The 24,644-nt window shown below is 39.7% G+C and overlaps 1 protein-coding gene across 1 annotated transcript in view; it reads left to right on the top strand.

The window, feature by feature from the left end:
- LOC149940781 (protein O-mannosyl-transferase TMTC1-like) overlaps positions 1-24,644 on the top strand; it is a 141,520-nt gene that overhangs the window by 73,173 nt on the left and 43,703 nt on the right. The window contains exons 2-3 of the mRNA XM_090179364.1: positions 21,585-21,765; positions 23,421-23,494. Of these exons, the coding sequence (XP_090035490.1) occupies positions 21,585-21,765; positions 23,421-23,494 (255 nt within the window). The remainder of the gene's footprint in view (positions 1-21,584; positions 21,766-23,420; positions 23,495-24,644) is intronic.

Genomic DNA, 24,644 nt, shown 5'->3' with positions numbered 1-24,644 from the left:
GACGAAATTATATGCAAATAGAATCTAAACGATTTCGGAGTAAAAAAATGACATTTGCGCTAAGCTTTTTTTTTGGAAATGACATATTAAATGCTATCACTTCTTCTGTTAGCTAGGCATACGGTAAAAATTAAACTTCAAGCAGAGATTTTTCTTTATTCTGAAACCATTATTTATTTTAATAAAAAATTACGTTCATATTACATTAAACAAAACGAATTAAATTAATTAAAAGTGTTCTTTTATAATTAGTTAATTAAAACATTGACTTTACTCGCTTAAGCTTCTAAATCATTCGAAAGAACACTACTTCTTAATGCCCATTATGTCACGCGAGTCAACAGCTCCCTACACTAACTATTACTGAGAGTTAAAGTCCACAGATATTCTATTCTTAAGGTTAATCGTAGCGCACCAAAATGGAATATAAATTTTTAACTTTCAGTGGAATTCATCTAATATATAACAGCCTAATTTGACACGTATATATACTTAGGAAATTTGAAACTCGAACAATTACTTTGAAACGTGTTTCTTACAAAGTAACCATTTGAGAGATGAAATTTCGAGAGAACACGAAGAAAATCCATTCGATCTCGGTGGATATTTCATAATATCCCGATAAAAAAAGGGTAGACCCGGACGTCTTTTGAAGTAATTTCTCCTTTGGCGGAGCAGTCTCGTTAATATTCAGCGTCGAATTAGGGGAGGAGCGCTAAAAGGATCGACGGGGGGGATGAAATAAGGAATGACGCGTAATTCATCAAAAAGATTCCCTTCTTAAAACTCTTCGGCAATTCCCCCTTATTCATCAATCTGGAAATTTATACCAAATGAATAAAATATGCGGACCGAGTGCCCACCAAGGCCTATAAGTCAAATCTAAGCCCACCCCCTCCATCGTGGCTCGGTCCCGGGGTGAAAAACCAGGTTACCCCCCTCACTCTCCTCTTCGTCTCTCTCTCTCTCTCTCTCTCTCTCTCTCTCTCTCTCTCTCTCTCTCTCTCTCTCTCTTTCTCCTAATACTTCCGGGCCCCCTAAATCCCGAACTAATGGAAAAAAGACTAAACGTGGCGCCCCCTAAATTTCTCTTCGCGAAGGGAAACGGGAGAAAAACGGTCATGAGAGGGCGCTGTACGGCGCGGGCACGTATAGGCGTAATGAAGTCGCGCCGCCAAGACATAAAAGAAATTCGTGCAACCAAGGTATTAAAGGAGAACCTACCCTCCCGCTGGCGTAGAGCAATAGCGGCTGCTTTGGCGAAAAGACTCGTAATAATACAAAAGGAAGGAGGGGGACACCCCCTTTTATAACATGTACCGAAAGAACTTTTTAAAAAACTAAAGGGGGCTGGTAGCGGAGGTATTTGATAGGGGGCACTTTGTAGCCCCTAATGCGATTTCGGGAAAAGCGTAATCTCTTCCATTACTCCGCTATGGAGAACTTACGTAATTAAATTTTCGTTTTTTCTCTCCCGTTCTATACCCGTCGTTACGGTGTAGTTACGCGAGGGGTGTCTTATACCGTAACCCTGGCGTATCTTCTTATATATTCAAGTCAAAGATTTAAGATGAGGCTGTGGTTTTTAGTTATCTTACTTTAAAAAATCTGAAACTGTCTCTTTGGAAAGAGCGCCGCCGCTTTGAATTTTTAACGCTCTCTTCGGTTCGACTGACTTCGTTGAGATGAGAATTTCGAGGAGATTTTTAAACAAGAACGATTTCTCAAGGTGTCAAAAAATGGGCTAAAGCGCTTTATTATTAGGACGCGTCTCATTTCCGATTCCTTTCGGCACCGCGATGTTACGAGCTTGCGCGAAACCGGTTATTTTAACTGCCATTTGAATAAAAGCGTTTTAAGAGGAGTGGGACGTACTTAAAATTAAAATTTCTGAGAATGAAAATTTTTTTTTTCTGGTTATTGACTTTTTAGCCTGTTAGCCCCAGCTTTCGAACAAGACCGGATTACCCTTATACCGAAAAAAATTGGAGAAATGTAAATGACATTTTTAAGTCAGGCTATACTTAAGGCTGTCTTGTGTTTTTTGATTAGATTCATCTAAATAGTTGTATAGAAGGTTTTTCTACTATTGATTAAACTTCGTCTGGGATTTTTGTAAGTTTTTCCGTATGAAGAGGTCGTTTGAAAACGGTTTTGCTGAAAGAAGACACTGCATAATCACTGTCCCACAAATTGAAGGGTACAGATTTTTCAAAATTACAAATGTGTTTGTAGTAGGAGTCACTCAAATAAATCGTACACAGTTCATCGATTCCAACGTTAACGGAATGTTTTAATTTTACAGAATTTTTAGAGTTGCAAACACAAAAGTATCAATCGAATAAAAGCATTTATCTTAAATCAAGATAATCGATTTGAAAATATCATTCCCAGGGAAATTGCCTAGTCAATGTCACGGCCCTGATTTGAGAAATTGTAGGAATTGTAGGTTAAAATTGATTTGAGAAGTAACTTGAAACACGTACAATTGAATTGGAGAGATTGAAATATAAAAAACATCTTCATTGAATAAGGCTTTCGCGAGGATAATCAAACACGATCCATGGATCTCATTCCGGCGAGTCGCTTAAATTAATTCTGGCATATTATAATTGTCTCTCTCTCGAGAGAGTGATTGCTTATATGACGTTTAATTTAGGTTCTAGGTTTTATAGGGCTAGACGACGTTAGATCTCTCGATGGGGCGCTTGTGGCGGTTCTTGTGGCTGGCGTCGGCCAAGTTTGTTAATTAAAGAGCATTCCATCGTTCAATCTCCGAATTAATTTCTCCCGGAAATTGCTCTCTCTCCCTCTCTCTTATATAGTTAGACTATAATACTATAAGTTATTTAGGCTTTCGCTCGTCGGTTAAGGCAAGGAAATTGTGCTTGTGCCTAAGGTGTCTCACTGACCGCTTAATCTATCACATTTTTATCACAAATATATTCTCAATGTTTTAAATGAGGTTATGATTTTTTAGTGAGGGACATAAACCGATATGAAATCGGTATCGGTTATACCATAAGTCTATTATATTGTTCCATAAGTTTAAGTTTGTCACTTTTGGGGAATATTTTACTGAGAGCTAGTAACGGAGAGACGTCATCACAAAAAGAAAATCTCCCCCTAGCGAGGTGCTGCCAAAGGCTACGTGTGACGCGTTAACGAGCGGACGCAAAACGGCGACGAAGCCCGTTAAGTAGTCTATGTTGTGAATAGCTCTCAGTAAAACTTTTGCATGTGAAGAAAAGGAAGTTTCACACCTTTGTAACAATATTATAGACTTATATCAATTTTACTTTATTTTTCAATTTAAAAGTCAATTTCGTCAAAGCTAAAGTCAGCTGTATTGACAGTTTCTTTCGGCAAATTTGAAATTATACTCTATTTTCTATTTTGTTATGTTTTTGCCAAAGTAAAATTAGTAAATAGGGGTAATTTATGCTAAGTCAAATTAGCTTTTGTAATCCCAGTATCATCTTCAGACAAACAACGGTAAAAATCCTTCTTCAAGGATACTTTGTTTATAACGAAATCGCTCGAATTTGGTGTTAGGCCCGTAAGATGACGACTTAGAAAAACAGACGACCTCAGCGCCGCCTCGGGCCATTCTTAATTAATCTTTAATTGGATTTTTTTTGGCCGCTCCTCCTTTTCTATACGCTTTTTTTATATCCTTTCGTCCCGAACTCCAAATAGGCTGCCGTGTTATTCGAAGGCAATTAATTAGAAAGTTAATTCTCTTTTGACATTTTCGTTGCCCCGATACTACAAAAAAACGTGTGGGGCGTATAACGAACTCGCACCCTTTTTAATTTGACGTGATATATAAGATCTCCAGCTTACACGTTTCCATTATTTTTTAGCTTTCTAATTCTACAATTTTTAATTAGAAAAAAATACGGAAAAATCCAAATCTAATTTTGGAGATATAGCGAAAAGTGGTCTATGTCACTAGTTTGGCTTTTTCATAGTTCGACGTATGTCATAAAGATATTTTCGTTATATAATTCTTAAATATATATAATATATGAAACTTACTGTTTTTCCACTTTCAATTATCAAATTACCTTAAATTAGATTATCATTTTTCTAAATAAGATGTTCTAGTTACGGCTTTTAATAAACAACCAAATAATAAATTGCATAAAACCACTCAAATATATAATAAATTTATATTAGTAAAAATATAATATATGATTGACACATGTATCTACGGAGGCTCCCGTTGATTTTTCGAAAACGTTATCCAAAAAAAGTACGGATTTTCTAATTCTATTTCACCTGGAAAATATGGTTTAGCACTAGGAAAATATCTCTACCAGTGGCGTAGCCAGTGGGGGCATAGGGGGCACATGCCCCCCCGGAAACGTATGGTCGTACGTATAAATATTTTTATTTTTTTACTTATTTTCAATGGCGTGCACCCCACGAAACAACATCCTGGCTACGCCACTGATCTCTACTCAATGTAATTTTTAAATTTCACATCTTTAATAGTTGTAATTAACTCGGTAAATTCTTGTTTTACTTATATCGGTAGTTCTTCGAGGATAGTAGAGTTCTTACACAGTACTGATGAGCTGCAAAAGGCCGAAATGGTTTTACTGATGTCTGTTCGAATCACAGACTGAAATTGGTACTTTGGTTTACAACTTTTATGTCGTCTTATTTAGACGTCTTAAAATTGTAATGATAATAATAAATTTATAATAGAGATATTTCAAAGCATTCTTTAAAATAAAACGTGTTGATCTTAGCAAACTGCATCACTTTTAATTACGTTGAAACTCAATAAAAACTCGAGATCAAAATTCATTTCTAAACTTAGCCCTTAACTCCAAACCGAAAATAAAGAAAACTCCATTTAAACTAAAATAGTTGTCCTCCCGTAAATAATCCTCGTTGAGGAAACCTTCGTAAAAGTTGGGCCCATCCTATTTCTCGATTTCCATTAAAGAAACCCTTGATTTCATAGTCCCAAAGTCGTGGATCGGGCAAAATAACGGGGTTGAAGCGACGCCTTAATGATCTTCGAGGCGCCACCATCGGCTTCGATAGACTTCGAGAACGGTTCTTCGGCCCTGGTCGTTGGTACCTCGCGTAAAGTCGAGAAAGGTTTCGAGATAAAACGATCGGTGGAAGAAAACGTGTCGTTCAAGATCCGCTCTTCCTTTATTTTTAATCCGAAGTTACATTCTGATTAGCCCTTAACGTCCGCAACTCGCGGATTTACGGTTGGACAGAGTGGCCGGAGAGAGTCCTAATCAGAGACCCCCCCGGGCCTAACGAGAATACTAGAGAAAAGGGGGGAAACTGGTTCGCCGAATTTACGACTTTTACTATAGAGAAAGGTACCTTTTACTCCTATTGGGGCTGATAATACCCCCGATACGGCCCGAAGGAAGGGGCTTCAACCTCTTCAGACTGGCTCTGGCTACCAGCCGACTTTGCTTTTATTTCCCTCTATCTCCTCTCTTTCTATATCCTCTCTTTCTATACGGAGTAGGGCGCTGTTTTGTTAAGGGTCTTTTTCCTATACCGTTGGCTTTGTCCTTTCACTTTCCCCAATACCTTAATTTCGCCTAAATAAGCTTATAAGATCGTCACTTGTCGGAAACTAGGGTTATCCTCGGAGCCAACTGCTGATGAGCGAACGAATCGGAAAGGGGGTCTTCGGTCTCGGCTGCGAAGGGACGACGAACCTGAGCCCCGCTTATATATATATATATAGCCTAGTATAAAGAAAGGTCCCGTTCTTACTATGCATGGCAATAATACTTCGATTCGAGAAGAAATGAGCCGTTATGGCGGAAGAACTTTTCGTTGGCGGCCGCCAAACGACTCGATACGCGCGACTATATGGCCCGGAAAGAATATACACTTTCGATTATATATAAAATTGGTAATTTTTTTTCTCTGCCGAACCAAAAAATGGGGTGGGATGCCTCCTATCCCATTTTGCCATTTCACTTTTTTTTTCCTTTCGTATTTTCGACACGTTTCCTACCACTTCTTTTTATTTATTCGAGGTTGCGCTAAAATAATGTGGCTGTGTGGGAATAATAAATGTAGTCTCGCCGGGTGGGGGCGACTAATGTTGGTTATTTAGGTTTATTGATAAAGAAATAGACATTTTTCCAAGAGGATTGTACTTTATTTCTTGCGCCTTTCACCATTTCATTTCTAAGTAATAAACATTACTTTGAGATGGTTTGTTCGTATAAACGACAATGCCCAGACAAAATATAACTCGCCAAAGTTGCTCCATTTGATAAAAACTGCTTTATAAAACATAAATGGATTTTCATTTTCATATACTTAGATAGTTATTTAAATTGGAATGTACGGTTCATTTCGAAATTTATTTTTTTATCAAAAGAAATACTGTATATTTTACTGTTCATTTTGAAATTAATTTTTTTTATCAAAAGGAATACTGTATATTTTACTGTTCATTTTGAAATTCATTTTTTTTATCAAAAGGAATACTGTATAATTTACTGTTCATTTCGAAATTTATTTTTTTATCAAAATAAATACTGAATATTTTAATGTCTATTTCAAAATTTCTTTCTTAAACAATTTCTTAAAATCCGTTATGCCAATGTATGGACTTATCATAACGTAATACTGGGTACGTTCAGTAACGCTCATCAAAAACATCGATGATAAATCGACGCCAACATTTTGTTACTGTACGATTTTTTGCGTTTCCGATTTGACGTCACGATGGGCATCCGATGCTCATCAATATTACGATCTCGGAGAGAAGGGTTTTTTGATGTCTTGACGTCAAAGGCGTCGGTGTTTACAGTTCAGCTGGCGGAGGAGAATTCCGAAGAAATGGCTTAAAATCCAGAAAATTAAACAACTGTTGTTTTAATCAACAATTCTACTGGGGCCTATCACTTAATTGGAATGCCTCCGCTACTGCAATGGCCGTTTTCGCTTTTCTAATAAAAGACTGATCGTTGCAACAATAAATAATATTGTCGTCAACAATTTCGTCATTTACCAACTCATTAATTATTGAAAATAATATTTTTCGCTTCCTCTGATTTTCGGGCCCCGTAATATTTATCTCCGCCATCTTTAAAACAGCGCTGACTAGAAATAGCACCGTTCAGTAACTTCCTACGTCACTAAGACGACCAGCGCTCATCAAGCAAACATAAAGTTAAAACCGATTTTTCCCAGATTTGCGTTACTGAACGTACTCACTGTATATTTTACTGTTCATTTCGAAAAAAAATAAATTTATCGAAAGGAATACTGTATATTTTACTGTTCATTTAAAAAAATTCATCAAAAGGAATACTGTATATTTTACTGTTCATTTAAAAAAATTCATCAAAAGGAATACTGTATATTTTACTGTTCATTTTGAAATTAATTTTTTTTATCAAAAGGAATACTGTATATTTTACTGTTCATTTTGAAATTCATTTTTTTATCAAAAGGAATACTGTATATTTTACTGTTCATTTCGAAATTTATTTTTTTATCAAACGAAATATTGTATATTTTACTGTTTATTTCGAAATTTGTTTCTTAAACAATTTCTTAAAATCCTTCTGACAATGTATGAACTTATCATAACGTAAGTCGAACTTTGGTTTTCGACGACTATATCCGGGGAACGAAAGATGCCAAAAAGTTAAGTACTTACGAAATCGCAACCGAACCCAACGAAGTTCTCAAATATTAAAGAATATTCCCTGAAATCTCGGGTTTAAATTATACCCCAAAAAAAGTTTAAAATAGTCAAAAAGTTTAAATATTTCAAGGGGATATATCGTATTCGAGATTGGACGAGAAAATTGGAAAAAGGCCCAATAAAATGAAGGGGCAATCTTAGGAACTTGAAGTGGAAATAAACATTTTTGTCGCGCGACCGTAAGCAATTCTAACCCGGCGCTAGATACAACTCGGTCTAGATAGAGAGAGGAAAAAGAATGAAATAGCGAGTTAGCATTTTCTCGTATTGCCTTGAATATTTTAAGCGTAGGAAAAGCGAGAGCTATTTCGGGGCGGGATCGGCGAAAAGGCGACACGTTGACAAAATAGAACGTATGTCGCCGTGGCCCGAGCCCGCGTTATCTGGCCCCGGAGTTTTCGATGCGGTGACGTTTTTCGCTAGATAAATCCATCAAAGCTTCTCCTATCGGACAATTGTCGGATGTTTGTCAGTTTTGAAACGGACGGAGGCTTCGTGTTGGAGAAAACGGGGACTTTGAGGGGAAGAGCGAGAGGAAGGGGTCGTTGTCTGCTTCGATACAGAGACGCCGGGAGAGGGAGATTTTGGTTCCGGCGTCTGACACCGGATGAGAAGTGACCCTGACATCTAGCGGGGAAACCTTTCTTTCTCTAACGTACAATCTTATACTTCCGCTCGCGACTAAAAGTAAAAGAGAGCCTAATCTTCCATCATCGTCGCTTCGTTCTTCAATACGATCGCGAATTTGTCGCGCCTTCACCAAATATAGTCAACAAATACGGAAATGCTTTGGGATCCATATCGTTATATCAATGGATTCTTGACCCCGACTTTCAAAATACTCAGCGTTAAATTATAATATTGTTTCGGAGTAATATTTTGATATAATGCGCGAAAAATAATATTTTCTATTTTAATACGTTTTATCATAAGTCAATACGATTTTTACATAAGTTTGTCACTTTGGGGAATATTTTACTGATAGATAGTAACGGAGTGACGTCATCACAAAAAGAAAATATCCTCCTAGCGAGGAGCTGTCAAAGGCTACATGTGACGCGGTGCGGTGGCGGAGTGGTTAGCACTTTCGCAAGAGGAGCCAGGTTCGATCCCAACTTGTGGCACTGGGTGAAAACTCGGAACATTTCCTTCCGCGTTGCGTTTGCAAGTTCTCTCCCCACTGGTTAAAGGGGTTTTACCCCGAGATCTTCGGTTTCCCCTTCCATAAAAACTTGTAGAGGTTAACGGTAATAGTTAGTGTAGGGTGCTGTTGGCTCGCGTGGCATGCAGGGCTGGCCACCACCCTCCTACGCATTGTAACCCGGCTACCTGAAATAATGGCTTTAAAAGTCGCTTGATGACTTAGGCCTATGGTAGTGCTTTGGGTATTAGCCTAGCTGATTATTATTATTATTATTATTAAAACGGCGAAGAAGCCCGTAATGCATCTGACTTGTGAATAGCTCTCAGTAAATCTTTTGCATGTGAAGAATAGGAAGTGTCACACTTATGTAACAATATACACTTACGGTTTTATCTATTGCTTTACAGAAATTGGAGATAAAGCTAGCCTGGTACAGTATTGCGGCTTCCTATTTGAAATATTAATACATATAATAACAATTGAAATGATGTTGAGAAAATTTCTCACGTTAATGAGGTTTATAAATACGCTTCAGACCTCGGGGATGTTCCCAATTGAAGGGTTGGAAATTATTCTAAGTAAGATTATGAATAATATTCACTTAATGATTAATTTAAAATTCCGTTATTACATCGGCGATTGTTTGCTTAAATAACAATATATTTAATTCTACCGTCAGGGCAATGAATATGTCGAGATTATCCGTGGGCATCATGACCTGATTTTCCACTGGCACGAGAGGGGGGAGGACAATCGTCACCGGAGTGCGCTTCAATATTCAGGGAACCAATAGAGTACTCTTCGAACAAGAGGGGATTGGGTGCTATGCTAAAAATATTCTCAACACAGGACTCGGGTGTTAAGTAGACCTTCGTGTACCTTGAAAGCTTCTAAATGGAAATTTTTCAATGGTCATTCGTTTTGCCATGAGAACTAAAAATGTTTTTCACAAGTTTAAACTTTACCTACGTAAAATAGCATTTCAAAATCACGGATTGTAAGGTCCCCCTTTACCATTTTCAAAAATTAAAAAAATTTAAATTTTGGCTAAACAATTGGGTAAAATCGACAAATATAGGTAATTGATTTAACCCTTTTTATTGAATTTATCCCTTTTTATTTATTTTACCCATTTTTATCGATTTTACCTAATTTTATCGATTTTGGCAAAGGACCTTTACAAACCGTGATTTTCCCATGCTATTTTACGCAGAGAAAGTTTAAATTTGAGTTGTGAAAAATATTTTGAGTTTTCATGGCAAAACGAATGGCCATTGAAACTTTTCCCTTTAGGAGCTTTCAAGGTACACGAAGGTCTACTTAACCCCCGTGGTTGAACAAAATCGGGGAGAAACATCTCGGGATGTCTCCTTTGTAAGTTTAATAAATACATTTTTTAATAAATATTATAATGTAAAATAGTGCCAACACTGCCACTAAGAAAAACTACCGCGAATGATCAAACTTCGCTATTCTCCGTAATAATTTTATCGAAAAAATCTATTTGAAAAATAATAATAGTATCACAGCCATCTTCATTCGCGAGAAAAAGGTTCGGTCCATCCACTATTTTCTAAAGTAGTTCTCAAATGTATTTTTTATTCGCGGTTTACACCGAGGCTATCCCCACCGAGAAATTTGGAGTTAGGTAGAAGATAGGCTTCATTTCGTGGCACCCTAATAGTTAAAGATACGGCCATTGAGCGGCGCTGCGTACGTTAAGGGCGATTGATGAAGTGAACTTATCGAAAATAAATAGGAAGATAGCGACGCGAGCGGGGAATCCCCGAATTATCTATTTCTCTTTTTTTCCCACTATTTCTTCTGGGTAGGCTTTTCTCTTTCCTTCTATTTTCCTTTTCGGTAAGCGAACGATTTATCTCGGCTATCTGGCGCGCGAAGGGTCCCAGAAACATTTTTATTTACGAAAGCTTTTCCGAGCGGCCAGTTTATAGGACAAAATATAAAAGATAGAAACGTATACTTTTGGGGCCACCTCCCCCGTATACGGTGATTCCAAATATACATACCTTATATTTTATATATACGTAATAAAGTAAATAAAATCCCAAAAATAGAAAAAAAAGTCACGCGCAGTTAGAGGTAGTACAAGCCTCGCGCGTAAATAGGAACTTAGAGAAGAGACAGTTTTCTGTTAAAAATTGATACGAGAGCGAAAAACTCGAACCCATAAATCAAGCACCCGGAAAAAATGGAAAGAGAGAGATGCTGGGGAGTCGCAAATATGGAAACGGCTAAAAAATAAATAGAAAAGAAAGAAACTTTAGATAGAGGCGTCGAGGGGGGGGGCGCCATGGGGGAGGGGAAAAGGAAAAAAGGGAATATCAATCCCAGACATGCGAGAGAAAATTTACAGAAACTCCGAAATTCCTAAACTCTTTCCAATAAAAAAAACGCACCGTTGAGAAACTAGTAGACTGAAGGAACTTAGGAAAAGGAATATGAGAAGAAGGAGTGGGGGGGGGGGAAGTGACTCGGTAAAGAAGAGAAAGAATAAAGGAAGAAACGGGGGGGAACTAATATTAAAAATGTATTAGGTACCTACGCGTACCCGAGATACGCAGTATGAACTAGGCTTCTCGAGGGTGCACCCCCCGTCTCCATCGCTCGCACCCCCTGACCGACAGTAATAAGAAAGGAAACTATAGGTGTACAAAAATCGATGTTACCCAGGCTCTGGGGTCCGTTGTGGCTGTATGCGGAAAAGAAGGCTCCTTCTTTCGAGTCTACGCCGGAATTATATATCGCTATGTACTTGTACTTGTAGAGAGGACGAGAGCGGCGCGCTCGCAAAACGTGGTAAAGTTTCATGATCAGTCTCCGGAGTGAGCTTTAACGAAAATAGCCTTCGATGGGGCCCCTGCAGACTCAGCCTCGCGTCTGCGGGCATTTGGCCAAGGATGAGACGATGAGTTGATGGGCCGAGTTGCTTATTTTTGGAATTAAGAAAGCAATATAAACTTATTACTTTGGTTAAATTTTAATAAATATAAAATATGATGCGCAACAATGATCCGATAGGCTAATAGGTCCGAGTTTCGCGTCTTTTTGTTCGCTCGAAGACCTATCGGTACGAGCTATTAGTAAGTTTTTAAATTTCTTCAAATTTGTTTAGGGTTTAGCTTTATTATCCCTTTTCATAATGGACTAATCTACTTATTCGCTAATTATATAATCATTTACAATGCATTCCATAGGTGGTTCCTTTTAACTTAATAGGCTAATACCCAAGGCACCATCCTAGCTCCCTACACTTACTATTACCGTTAACCTCAACAAGGTTTTATAGAAAGGGGAAACCGAAGAACTCGGGGGAAAACCCAGTGAGGAGACAACTTGAAAACTCAACCCGGAAGAAGTGGTTCCGAGTTTTCACCGAGTGCCACAAGCTCCTCTTGTTGCGAGCCACCACTGGGGTTATGAGTTGTGGCTTGCCTTGCCACCGAAAACCACTAGCGTCCCAACACCAAATATAGCTTTAAAACCTCTGCAAGGGGTGATGGAGAGGGGAAACCGAAGTACTGGGAGGGAAACCCCTTTAACGGACCGGGAGATAGTTTGCAAACACAAGCTCCCAGGTTTTAACCCAGTGCCACAATTTACACATGTATAAAACATTTATTGAATGTTGATTTGAAAAGTTTGTTTGGCTCGAGCTGAACATCATCAGCTACCACGACTTTAAATATCATTGATAGATTTAGATCCAACTTAACAAAATTCGCAACAATAATTAGGTCAAAATATAAAAGAAGAAACATAAATTATCTGCCAAGGGATGGGGACTAAACGAACAAAGTACAAAAGGTCTAGCAGTCTTCCCGTCGGTTACTAACTGCTCGCAAAATTAAATATTTACCAAGCAATATCTACGAGAGCTACGCGTAATAAATTTGCACGTTAAATATTAAATTTTGGTAGTAATGAAAAAATTAATGTATTTAGAATGCTTTGTTTTTTTTTGGGTTACGGATTCGTAAATGCTTAATTTGATTCTGAAAGCTCCCAAACAAGGAATGTTTTGAAAAAAATTATCTGACGTCGTGGATTCTAAATCTTTTCCGAACTATATCTCGAAAAGTAGAAGTAACCAAGAAATAAATTAGATGTATTAGAAAAGTAGGCTTTATTTTTTTTAAATATCTGTAAATTGACCTACCAATGGAGATAGGTACCTTAAACGCGACACGTTCTCAAACGCATCCGTGTAAGCTGATGAATCTTCTCCCGCGAAAAACGGAGGTAATGGGAGAGTCGACAAAATTGTCCTCCTTAAGGGAGGCGAAACTTTTTTAATGTCTCTCTTTTCGACGTCGATCTCTTAGGCCTAGGATTGACTCTATATCCCTCGAGCCATCCACACCTGCGAAAAGCGGAAGTCTCCAATATCTTTATCAGTTGGACGATATCAGTGGGGGCTCTCTCTTCAGGCTTATCAACGCGGCCAGGGTCTCCGGCGAAAGAAGTCTCCCCGACTTATTTCATCCCGCCATCCTCTCTTCCCGCAGTTTCCCTTCTTTTTAGTCAGCGCAATTTCGGATAATGTCGAACGACCTTTTATCGTTGCAGCTGAGAGAGAGAAAAAGTCTTTTCTATTTTACGAGTCTTTTCCTTTAGATTCGCTCGTCCTATTTCGCCCCTCCTCTGCCCGCTTTTTACGCGAAGAGAATTTCCCACCAATAAATAGATCGGACGCCTGTAACGAAGCCGATTTTTTTTCTTACCGTTCTTTTATGATTATATCAGCGATAAGACGAATATTTTATAGGGAAACGTTATTGAGTATAAGTATAGATTGGGTTACCCCCGAAGAGAATGGAGAGGAGGATACTAGTTTTAGTTTCTAACAAAATCGATTTTCAAAAAAACTGCGTGTGAATAAAATTTTCCAGGAATAATATTCGCGGATATTTGGCGTCGAATTTAGAGCTCTTGTATTCTCGAATTGTTAATATGAAAATGACTTCTCGCTTTTTCTTATTTTATCCCAGCTCTATTTATACCGGTTTATGGATGCCGCTTTCCGATATTTTTATCTATTCGCGACGGCTATTAAACGCGCTTTTGAACGAAACTCCGCTCATGATTTACGAATCACGTACGCGTGGATTTTGATATCGAATTTTCCTAGATATTGAAAAATAATTTCCAATAATTTTGTAGATACATTTGACTATCATACCTTCATTTAGAAAGAGTTTTTTATTTATAAAATGCGTCGCAGTATCGTTTACGGGTAAGAAATGTTGAAAGTCAATAATTTAAAGTTTATGTTGAAAGTCAATAATTTAAAGTTTATGTTGAATTATTTATTGAAAAACAAACTAAAAAATGAATTATAAACTATATGGATAAAATAAAAATCTCACCTACGTAATGAAATTCTTTAGAGCCAAACGCGGTCTTCTAGGCATCGTAAATATTTTCCGGTTCAAACCGATAAAATGTGGAGAACATGACCCCAGTATAGAAAACTCGTATCACACGCCCCAGTGAGATTCCACCGACGGGGTCTGCCGCCCCTTCATATTTTACGACCTCATATCTCTCTCTTTCCTTCCTCTCTCTCTCTCTCTCTAGACTAAATAGGTTCGACAGCGTGTCCTTTATATCGTATCAAGCCTTTTATTGTTTGGCTATTATTTTAACGAGCAATAAGAAAGCTGTTAGCAGCGATGCCGTAAAAATATCCTTCATAGTCGAGACGAGTGCTGAGGGTGACCCAGACGCGACTACCATGTTGCGAACGTGGATGGTCAGGATGGAGGGATTAGCTAACACCGCGTCGCTGCAGAGATGAAAGGAATAGTAATGATGGTTCGAACTCTTAAGTAGCTTAACTTCAATCCGAAAGAAATAAAATTTCAAAGTACGAACGCTGTATAGTTTTGCCGCTCTAACGGCTCCTTTCGCGATCCGCAACTTTCGAGCGCGGAATCAAATCAACTCGAATGTTCGGGGAATATGCTAGCGCGGGATATGGCCTATATAGACCTTACCCAAAAGCTAAGTTCTCTACTGACAGTAGCAATTTAATAGTTCTATCTCGTTTGCTCTTTTGGCAGATTCTAAAAAAAATCTCTCCGCTTTTTCTGCCACTTTTTTCTTCTCCCTATATTCGGTGAAAGGCAACTTTTTTTTAACGAAGTTGGAAAGTTCGAGACTTTTCTATTTCTCGTCTCCGGCATTCCTCAGTCGCGCGTACGTGCTACGCGAGTCAAAAGCGAAATCCCTGGCCTTCGTCGAAGGCTGTCCGCGGCCGAGAGAGAGGGATATGTCTAAAGACCGCGCGAGAGTGAAAGAGCGTCTACTCCGCTTAAAAACTCCGTGATTCCGGCACGACGATTGTTAGCTTCTAAATCCTCTCTCTTCATCCCCTTTGACTTTAAAACCCTCCATTCTCTCTCTCCTCTCAAAGAGGCTGAACCGACTCGGACCTCGCGAGATAAGTCTCAGTCAATGGAAAAGAAAGAAGAACTTCAACGTTGGTTACATCCTCGGCGGGGCTGGTTTACTCGAGTTTCCGCGCTCTCTCTCTTCCGAAGAACGTCGGCTTTCATTTTGAAGAGTCTTATAACGTCGTTATACTTTTGTTGGAAAAACTCTCCGATGGTTAAAAACACTAGCGACCCGCGGAGTGCGCTTTTCAGCGTCGTCCTCTTTTTATTCGCCGACCCTGAGGGATGACAATAGGGCGACCCTTCTTTAAGATCAGATACTCTCCGCCTAGATAGGTCAGGATCCCCTTCGGGACGATGTCCTTTACGTAGCTGTATATATAGACTACGATAAGTCTATAGGAGTCATTTTTTGGGGTCATCCGGCGAGCGACCAGTGGCCACGCTCTATTAGCCCCTGCCAGAAAGGAAAAAAATATCGATCTTGTTCTTATCCGTACTTCCAGTTCTCTCTTTTAAACCTAAACCACCCACGAGCGAGAAAAAAACACGCGGGGAAAGTGTACGAGGCGAAGTTTTCGATAACTTTACTAAATCCTTTTCGTATATTAGAAGCTACGCTCGTGGCTATACAGATGACGTACTTGAAAAGCCAATTTCATTTTTTTCTCTTGGCCAGAAAACTCTGGATGGTCGCTACGGACGGAGAGAAGAAAGCGCGCGGATGCCGGTTACTAAGGGGGATGCGGAAAGGGTGGACGCTTCGGAATGAGGGGATTCGCGTGGAGGAAAAGGGAGCGAGGCGGATGCGTGTAATCATCTGGTTTTTCTTTCGCGTCCTCCCGAAAAAAGGAGGATAAAAAAGGGAACGAGGACGGGGAGGCGGTTGGGAGGCGCGCTATTTACACCCCGCGCGCGCTGTCCTCCTCGTCCTCGGAGCTTCCTCGATATCCGTACTTAGGCCTACCAGGGAGCGTGTCGGTAATAGAGATATCCAGCGCGGGCTCTAAGAGCCGGGCTATTATTTAGGTTACGAGACTCTATAAAACAGAGAAGAGGTCACTAATATAACAAAGGATTTTACGACCCTCTAAACTTTTCCCAAGTTGGCGTCTACCGTCAGAGTGACGGGAAAGAGTCGTAGCGAGGTGGGGAAGAGTGGCTGCGAAAAAGGCCTTTCCAGGTGACTAGGAATTTCTCTATCTATCCGGTAAGGCCGAGCGATCTTTGGCGCTTCTAACCCCTGGCTCGTAATTCTCCTACACCGCGGGCAATATATTAGAGAGAGCCCGCCTGCAGGGGCCGGGAGTGCCGTGTAGGCAAACAGATCTATACCGAGCGGTGAGCGGCCTCCGTTCGTTTTCATCCGTACAATGAAGGAGGACAGAGCTGCCGAAGACTAAAGCCGCCATTCGTTTCCGCGCTGATCCGAGCGCGATGTCTGCCCCATTCTCGGGGACTCCGACTAAGCTTATGAAACATTTCGGTCGTGGTTTTTGGCCGCGCGACCCCCTATTTCTTAATCACGGCTGATGTCGGTTCGGAACGTCAGCCCCTCTTTATACGTTATGGGATGCGAGGGACGTATACCGTCTCAATTGTTTCGATATCACGGTTCCCCTTCGCTTCAGCTACGCGCTCCGCTGCAAATTTAGATCGAATCGGTATTACCAACCAATAGAGGTATACCTTATATGGTTACGGTTCGGGTTGGCAGCGAGGCGATTTGCGCTGGTGGAGTGTTATTTATATTGCTTGGGGCCCGTTGGAGCTAGCTCTCTCATCCGCGGCCTTCTTGGAGTGTGTCATTGTTTATTGTTCATCCCCATTCCGTCGCCAACGTCATCGGCTTCTCCATACATCATCTTCTCTTCTTTTTGTTCCTCCCGCTCCGTCCTCTTAAGCTATATACGACCACCGGATCTCCATAGCGTCCGCGTTCCCCCTTCCACTAGGCTTCACTCGGTAAAGAGGAGAATGCGTCGCGAAAAGCGGGACGGATACGTCAAGGAGTGGCAGTGGGCGCCTCTCCTTTCGATCATTCTCCAAAAAGAAGAAGTATATACGTCGGCCAAATTAATTCCGTCCGTTACAAATTTCCCGACAAGCAATTCGTCTCGATTTTCTCTCTAAGCAGCCAGTGGGGGCCCGCCCTCCCGCGTCTAAGCAGCCAGGGACCGGGCCAGCTCCTCTCTGGCTCCTGGCGTACTCGGCTGGAAACGCGACTCCGAATCAATTTTTAGACGGGTCGAGTCAATTTTGTCAGTTTTAAAGGAAGACGCACTAGCTTCTGCGCGAGGCTACCTAATAAGATTACCTTAGCTTAGGTGCCTTCGTTTATTTGATAAAAGCGAGTACTTTTACGAGTGTACGTGTATATGTAGATTTAATTTGACGTCATCATCTCTTTAGTGGAAGGTTGTAGAGTTCGTACATCACGCCCAGCCCCGGAGTTCAAATTTCGTTTGGGTGTACCGGAGGAAAATTTTACATCCCTTTAATGCGATTTTATTTTCAAGAATTACTTAAGTCGCTACCGGAGATGTACGTCCTTTTTTGAATGACGAGTACTTTTTCGAGGAAATTTAATTTGAATTTAATTTGCTTAGAATTTTAATGCTTTCTCGTTACGTTTAAACAAGAATGTATGTGGGTTAACAGATAATATGTAACCGAAACTGTAGCCTCTGAGAGATAGAGAGTCATCTTTCCCTAACGGGGAACGGGTTTTTTGTCGGGTATTCACGAGGTGACCAAAATATTCTTTGTTAACTTGAATAAATTCTTGGTTTAAATTATAGCGCATTTACCAAAAAAGAAATGTAGATGTTTTAACGGGATTGTCAGGCTGCTCCCAATTTCACTTGACGAAACGTGTGAAAAGCACCGTGAAAGCCTCTTCGTTCCCGTAAATAACGTCGAGTGCTTAACCTCTCTATTATACTACGAACGTTTTCTAGAGTTCAATCCTTAACCGTAGGGTATAAAGAAAGAAATTAAATGAACCCATCTTCGTGGCGTAAAAAGTTTATTTTTTTAGAAGATGCTGTAAATAAACCTCCAACGAATAATAGTTTTTTTGTGGCCGCCTCATCAACAGCGCTGAAAGAGTTGAAAAAGAATAACATAAAATCTATCAAGACCGTATATCAAAGAGAAAGTATTAAACCCGGTATTAAAAAAAAAAATTCTCTCTAACGGTGGGACGGGTGGGGGTGAAGTGGGCAAGACATAAGCTGATCGAATTAATTAGGCGCCTAGCTGGATCTTGCAAAATATTTTTTGTCTGGCGTGAGGGTGAGGGCGGGAGGAGTAGGTACACGCTCTGGGGGTATACGTAAGATGCCAAAGAGAAGATTGCAGTCGTTGCCAACCCCTGGGAATTTATAAGATATGACGAAACGCGGAAAAAGGTTTGAAATGGGGCCTTCACTCCTCCCGAATGGGACAGACGCGCGCCGCACCGTCTTATCCGCGACCAGTCCCGCCTTCGCCGCCCCGTATACCGACGTTACGACGTGGCGCCAGACGTCTGTTTGTATCCGACGCTATCTCCGAGGGGATTTCGGCTCCCCAGTCGGAAAAAAGGCCTCGTATGGCTCGTCATTGGCAGTTTGGAAAGCGCAGTAATCATGAGCGTGGCTGTGGCTTAATGAGCTCTTTACCTTATATACGCGAAGGCAATCGATATTTGCTATACTCGGACAAACTCTCTTTAAATTCTTCTTATACGGATACAACCTAGCCTAGGCTAGCTTCTCTCGCCTTCGCCTAATCTTTAAAGAGATGAGAACTTAGGCTTGGAAAAGGAAATAATAAAAAAGGGGATAAGAAAGGATCTTGCCTTTTTTTGGTCACTGGATATTCCTCTTGGGCATAGCCGAATAATGTCCCTCCGCACGCTTTCATCGCTTTTTATAATGGTTTAATGACAAAAAAGATAATCGTATATAAAGGCGATATATTTAAATTGTTAATTAGCATTACGTGTCACTATATAGTTAACGATCCAACGTACCAAATTAAAGACTTTTAACATGGATAATTAGTTTAGAACTACACTAAGAGACCAAAAAAATTATATATAATTATATATAACAATTTTTTTTGTAATATTACATTACTTGCTATATTATATATAATAGATTTGTACTAACAATGTAAGTACAAATTTTTAATACCCATAACGTAATTGAATTTGACCTATTTTTGATCTGCTAACTCCTGTAGAAGCGGTGTTCAGGGAGAAGAGAGCTCGCGTACTGACGCCCACATTGATCGTAAGCTAGAGTCCAATTTTTATAGGAGGCTACGTTTTTGCTCAACTTTGTGGGATTTCGGTATTATTTTCGTGGACGTTTTGACATGAAATAAAAGCCGTAATCATTTTCCTTAACGTACACAAGTCACAATATTAGTGATTTCATTTTGTTTTACCACTAGGGAAAATATTAAATTTATTATTTCTTAGTATTTTCGGTTCCTCTGTCAGATAACTATTATTAATGCTTTTCTCAATTAACAAGCTGCACTTAAAATTTTAGAACAGAAACAAAAACGGCAATTTCTCGTCGAGAAATGTCATTTTATGGCCGGTTTGGGGCTTTACAATACGCGATTTTCATCCGCGAATTAAACGTCCAATATTTCCTGGGCCAATAATTTGGGACCCTTTCCGAGATAAAATGAAAATCTAAAAATATTTTAATAGGTTGGAGGAAAAAAAGATGATTTTTAAAGCTCGAGAAATATCGTCGCAAACGCGCCGTTCACGCGTATCCCCAAATGAGTTTTCCGATGATCAATGATATCTTCTCCTTCGAAGACTCAAATTAAAAAGCGGCGGGAAATTTGGCTTTTAATCTTACAACTAAAAGAGAGCGCTCTAAGAGTCGCCCTCGACTTTGATTTATAGTTTGAGATGTGATAATTAATAAAGGCCGCCCCACGCGTGATAAATATAGGGAATCGGATCGCCGCGGGACCATCGCTGAGACACGCGACCCCGGACGACTGCACGGATCAGCGCGACCACGGCTGAGAGTCAGCCTTTGTCTCTTCGGAGCCAGTCTCTTCTCGTTTTGACTTTCTATCTTCTTGACCTCAATGCGTGTTTACAATTTCCACTAATCACTCGACCCTGGAGATTCGAACGAGACGCCTAATTGGCCGTAATCGTTAGTCGGGAACAACAGTTTACCTCGTTTTTATTGTCAATTCTACTGTAGTGCCAACTTGAATTCGTAAGCGAGAAGTTTTCCGGGTTACATTTTAACGTATTTAAAACAACAATTAAAAAATTCCTAACTCTAACGGATGAAATATTCCGTTGGAGTTAAGCACGACTTACCTTTCCTTGTTTTGTACTTTTTGTCGATGTCCAGTAGGCCAACGCACGTCTTACCTTTTCCTGGTTTTGTACTTTTGGTCCATAAGACATTATTAACGAAATATTATGTTATATATTATATACCTCCACGTGTTCTCCCTTACAATAAATGGTAAGATATAAAGCGTGTTTCAAAAGGTTATGCAAAAAATTTGAAGGAATTGTAGGGGATGAGTTGAGAAGTATGCCGGTTTTTCCCTCATTTTCCTACGATGACTTAAAAGAGCGCCAGAGAGCTTCAAAATGTGGCCTACTAGCCCCTGGAAGTAGGCTGCAGCAAGTTCCAAACCAAGCAGCAGGGAAACGCGAACATTAAAGTTTGGGTTCGTGTGATAGGTAAAAAGGGGACTTTGTAAACAAATCGAGGTAACTAGCGTAAAAAAGTAAACTTAAACTGTATTTAAAGTCTTTTCACTCATTGTAGGAAAATGGGGGGAAAACTGGTACACTTCTCAACTCACCCCCTCAAATTTGTGCATAACCTTTTGAAACACCTTGTATATTTTAGAGGCTTATTTCTTATACAAACCTTCATAAAAATATCACGAATCGTATTTTTTTTAAATATTTAAAAATATCGAGGCTGTAAATATTCCATATTAAAAATAAAGGTATATTATATAGAGGAACAAATAAATTAACCGCAAAAATTTCAATTAATCATTAAAATTAGTATTATTTGTTTTATACGAATAAATTATACGAATAAACAACGATTTAACATGCAAAATTAATAATTTTTTCGAATATTTCTGAATAATTCTCGGTTATGGATAAATATAAACAATCGTATAATTTCTTAATCAAACGCTGACCTCTAGGTATATTTTACTATTTTACGCGTATTTTTATTTTCTACATGTGTACATGATCGCTATCACTAACGTTTGCATTTCTTTCTTTCGATGTCAGGTTGAACCAGGCGCTTCGCGGTGGTCAGGTCCCGTGGGACTTTCACCTCGTCAACCTCCTTTTGCACTTGATAGTCACCTTGCTGCTTACTTTCCTCTGCCGGCGAATTCTGCAGATGGACCGCGAATGTTCCTTCACCGGCGCCTTCCTCTTCGCCGCTCATCCCATCCACACCGAAGCGGTAAGCGCCACTCCTCCCAGTGCCTCTACTCTTCTCCCTGCCTACGTCCCTCTCTCTCGGCGCGTAGGTCTACCACTCTCCTCTTCCACCTCCTTTAATCTCGTGTCCAGCCTCCATCGGTATACAGCGCTGGAATTTTGGAAGAGCTCTTTCACGCGTACATTCGCCAGTTGGTTCGTGTCCCTCTTTAAAATCTTTAACATTAGTACAATCGGGGTGGCGTGGACTTCCATTTGAAACTCCCTGTTTAGAACTAACACTCACTCGTGTAGATGTAAAGTATATATAGTTACGGGCAAGGTATTAAATGTGACTCGGGCCTTTTTGATGCCATCGTATCGTATGTAGACACGCGCTCTGTTAAAAGGATCCGTTTATCCTTTTATCGGAGTCGCGGAAACTGGAAGGGAATATAGCGTATTCCCGGGTTGACCTCATTCGCGGATGGTACGAAATATTTAGCGCTAAGCCTCGTATATTTTATTCAGAAATTTATAATAGATGTATTATATATTTTAATGTATTTCCCAGGTATAATTGTTAATATCGTAGACTGCGTTGCCTTATATTTGATATAAACTTAATAATTCTCACCCTATTATCGCGGTTATTTTTTATTATAAGATTTTAATATATTTGCGAGGTAAAAATTTTGAAGGTCGAAATCACCATTTTCAAGGGCATTCCGGTTATAACGGACGCGCAAATAAAACTTCATAAAGCTATTACTACCTCTTAATTAACGACATAACGGTTCAGCCCCGAGTTTAACATTAGCAAAAGTAAAATTTAGTTATCCTGACGCATAGAACATTCTTTTACATAAACCTTCCAGTCTATTGTCTCCGCACGCCCAGTTTAACTTCACTTTGGTGATTTAAGTCATTTCCACAATGCCCCCACAAATCAGGATTCAACAAGCCACGAAGAAGAAACATCGGCAAAAACGCTACCGGGAAGTAGCAGGGAGCGGCTTTCTTAAAAGTTTGACAAGGCGAAGCGACGTTATCCTCATACCGCGTTTATCCTACTTAAAGACCAGCCCTCCCGGCGGATTCTACAAATATCCTAATATATAACCTACATAGTCTCGAACCCCGCCAGTTGTACGTTTAGGAAGGGGAGAGTGAACACCCCGAAAGCTCGTCGTCTATGATGATATAAAGGGCGCTAGACTGGGGTTTTTCGACTTCATTACAACCAAGTCGGGCCAAAATCCCCGACCCAATATATTGGGGGAGCTAAGAGGGGGTATCAAGTCGAAAAGAAAACCGGAGGAACCCTGTACATATCTGTCTTGTCATTCCGTATTTCTCCATCACCATATACGAAGCCCGTAGCGCGCCTCCGAAAACCCGTGTCGGTCTCACGCGATTTTTGTTTTCAAAGTTCTCGCTTTGTCTTTATTTTTCCTTAATACTAATGATGACTTATAGCCCGGGATCAATAGACGACGGATTTCTTCGCTAAATCCGAGGCACTCTCTTCTTGGCCCACCCTTTTTCCTTTTAAGGCCATCGCGGGAAAGAGGGAAGAAGGCTTCTAGAAAACAGCACCGCCAGGGGTTGGGAAAATGGTGATCCTCGTGGACTTAAGCGAAGAAATCTCTTTTCTTTCTCTCATCGCTATCTCTCTCTTTCTCTTTGCGTGTGTAGGTGTCTGGAATCGTGGGACGAGCCGAAGTCCTGGGAGGATGTTTTTATTTTCTTTCGCTAATAGCATTCTGTAGGTACGTACGCGTTGTTTTCTTTTCGCCTTTAAGGGTTCTTCTCTTCTTAACTTTTCTACAGGGTGTACAAAAGCTTGTTATCGTTTTTGGGAAGAACTGAATTCTGTTACATTCTGTTGAAAAATTAATAATAAAATACTAGGGCTGTGCGATTAGGGATTTTAGGCCATCGGTTATCGAGTATCAATTTTTTTCATCGAGTATTCGAGTCGAGTAATATTGAAATCGAGTCCAGTAATCGAGTACTTGATTAAGGGGAAAGTTTCTCTTATTCAAATCAAGTAACTAAAAAAAAACACTCTAGTAATATTTTTAACGAGTCGAGTTATCGAGTATTTGATTGGGAGCTGGTTTTATTCAAGAAATTGTGAAAATGAAATTTAAAAGGAGTATAAAGTAACTTTCAAAGCTGAAAAATATTCCTTTAATTTAAATGAATTGTAAAAACCTCTCTTTGAACTTTGAAGCAACGAGTATAGAAAAAACAAATACTCGAAGAGTTTAGAGAGCAGCTTATTCGAGTAATCGGGTACCCGAATATGCAATGTTTTGGTACTTGGTAATTCTCCAATTACTTATTCGAGGTGGAGTTCGAGTACTCGACCTCAAAAAATTCTGAGTACTCGATGATGTTCGAGTACTCACCCAGCCCTATAAAATGCTGTTAGAAAACTTTATCTTAGCAAAGAATTATTTGAGTTATCTAACAGAGTCGGCGTTTACGTCCAATATCAGAGTTGTATGGCCTAAGAAAGGTTAAATATTAATAATAGTTTGACCAAAGTGAAAATTAAAAAATATTTTATTTAAACGTATTTTTTTAAACCGTTTTAATACATTTTGTCCAGGTTTTAATAATACATTAACTTTCAGTAGAGATACCGATAGACAGATAGCGCATTCCATATGATGCATTTTATATTGAATGGATATAGCCTATCGAGGAATTTGAGGGAAATAACTTTGGGTTCAAATAAGCGAGTTTCAATAACCACACTGCCATCTATCGGCTTTAAAATTAACTATTCGGATTAATTTGTAACTTATCGCAACAAAGGGAAGCCTAGGCTGACGTCATAGGTCACCGAGGTCACGCTGAGGTATGAAGTCAAAGTACCATCCTCGTCAGATATTATGGAAACTTGCTTAT

Source organism: Leiobunum rupestre, chromosome 6 (assembly GCF_980474605.1).
Source record: "Leiobunum rupestre chromosome 6, qqLeiRupe1.1.hap1, whole genome shotgun sequence".
Taxonomy (NCBI): domain Eukaryota; kingdom Metazoa; phylum Arthropoda; class Arachnida; order Opiliones; family Sclerosomatidae; genus Leiobunum; species Leiobunum rupestre.
Note: the sequence above shows the minus strand (reverse complement) of the source record. Positions and strands in the feature narration are given on the sequence as shown.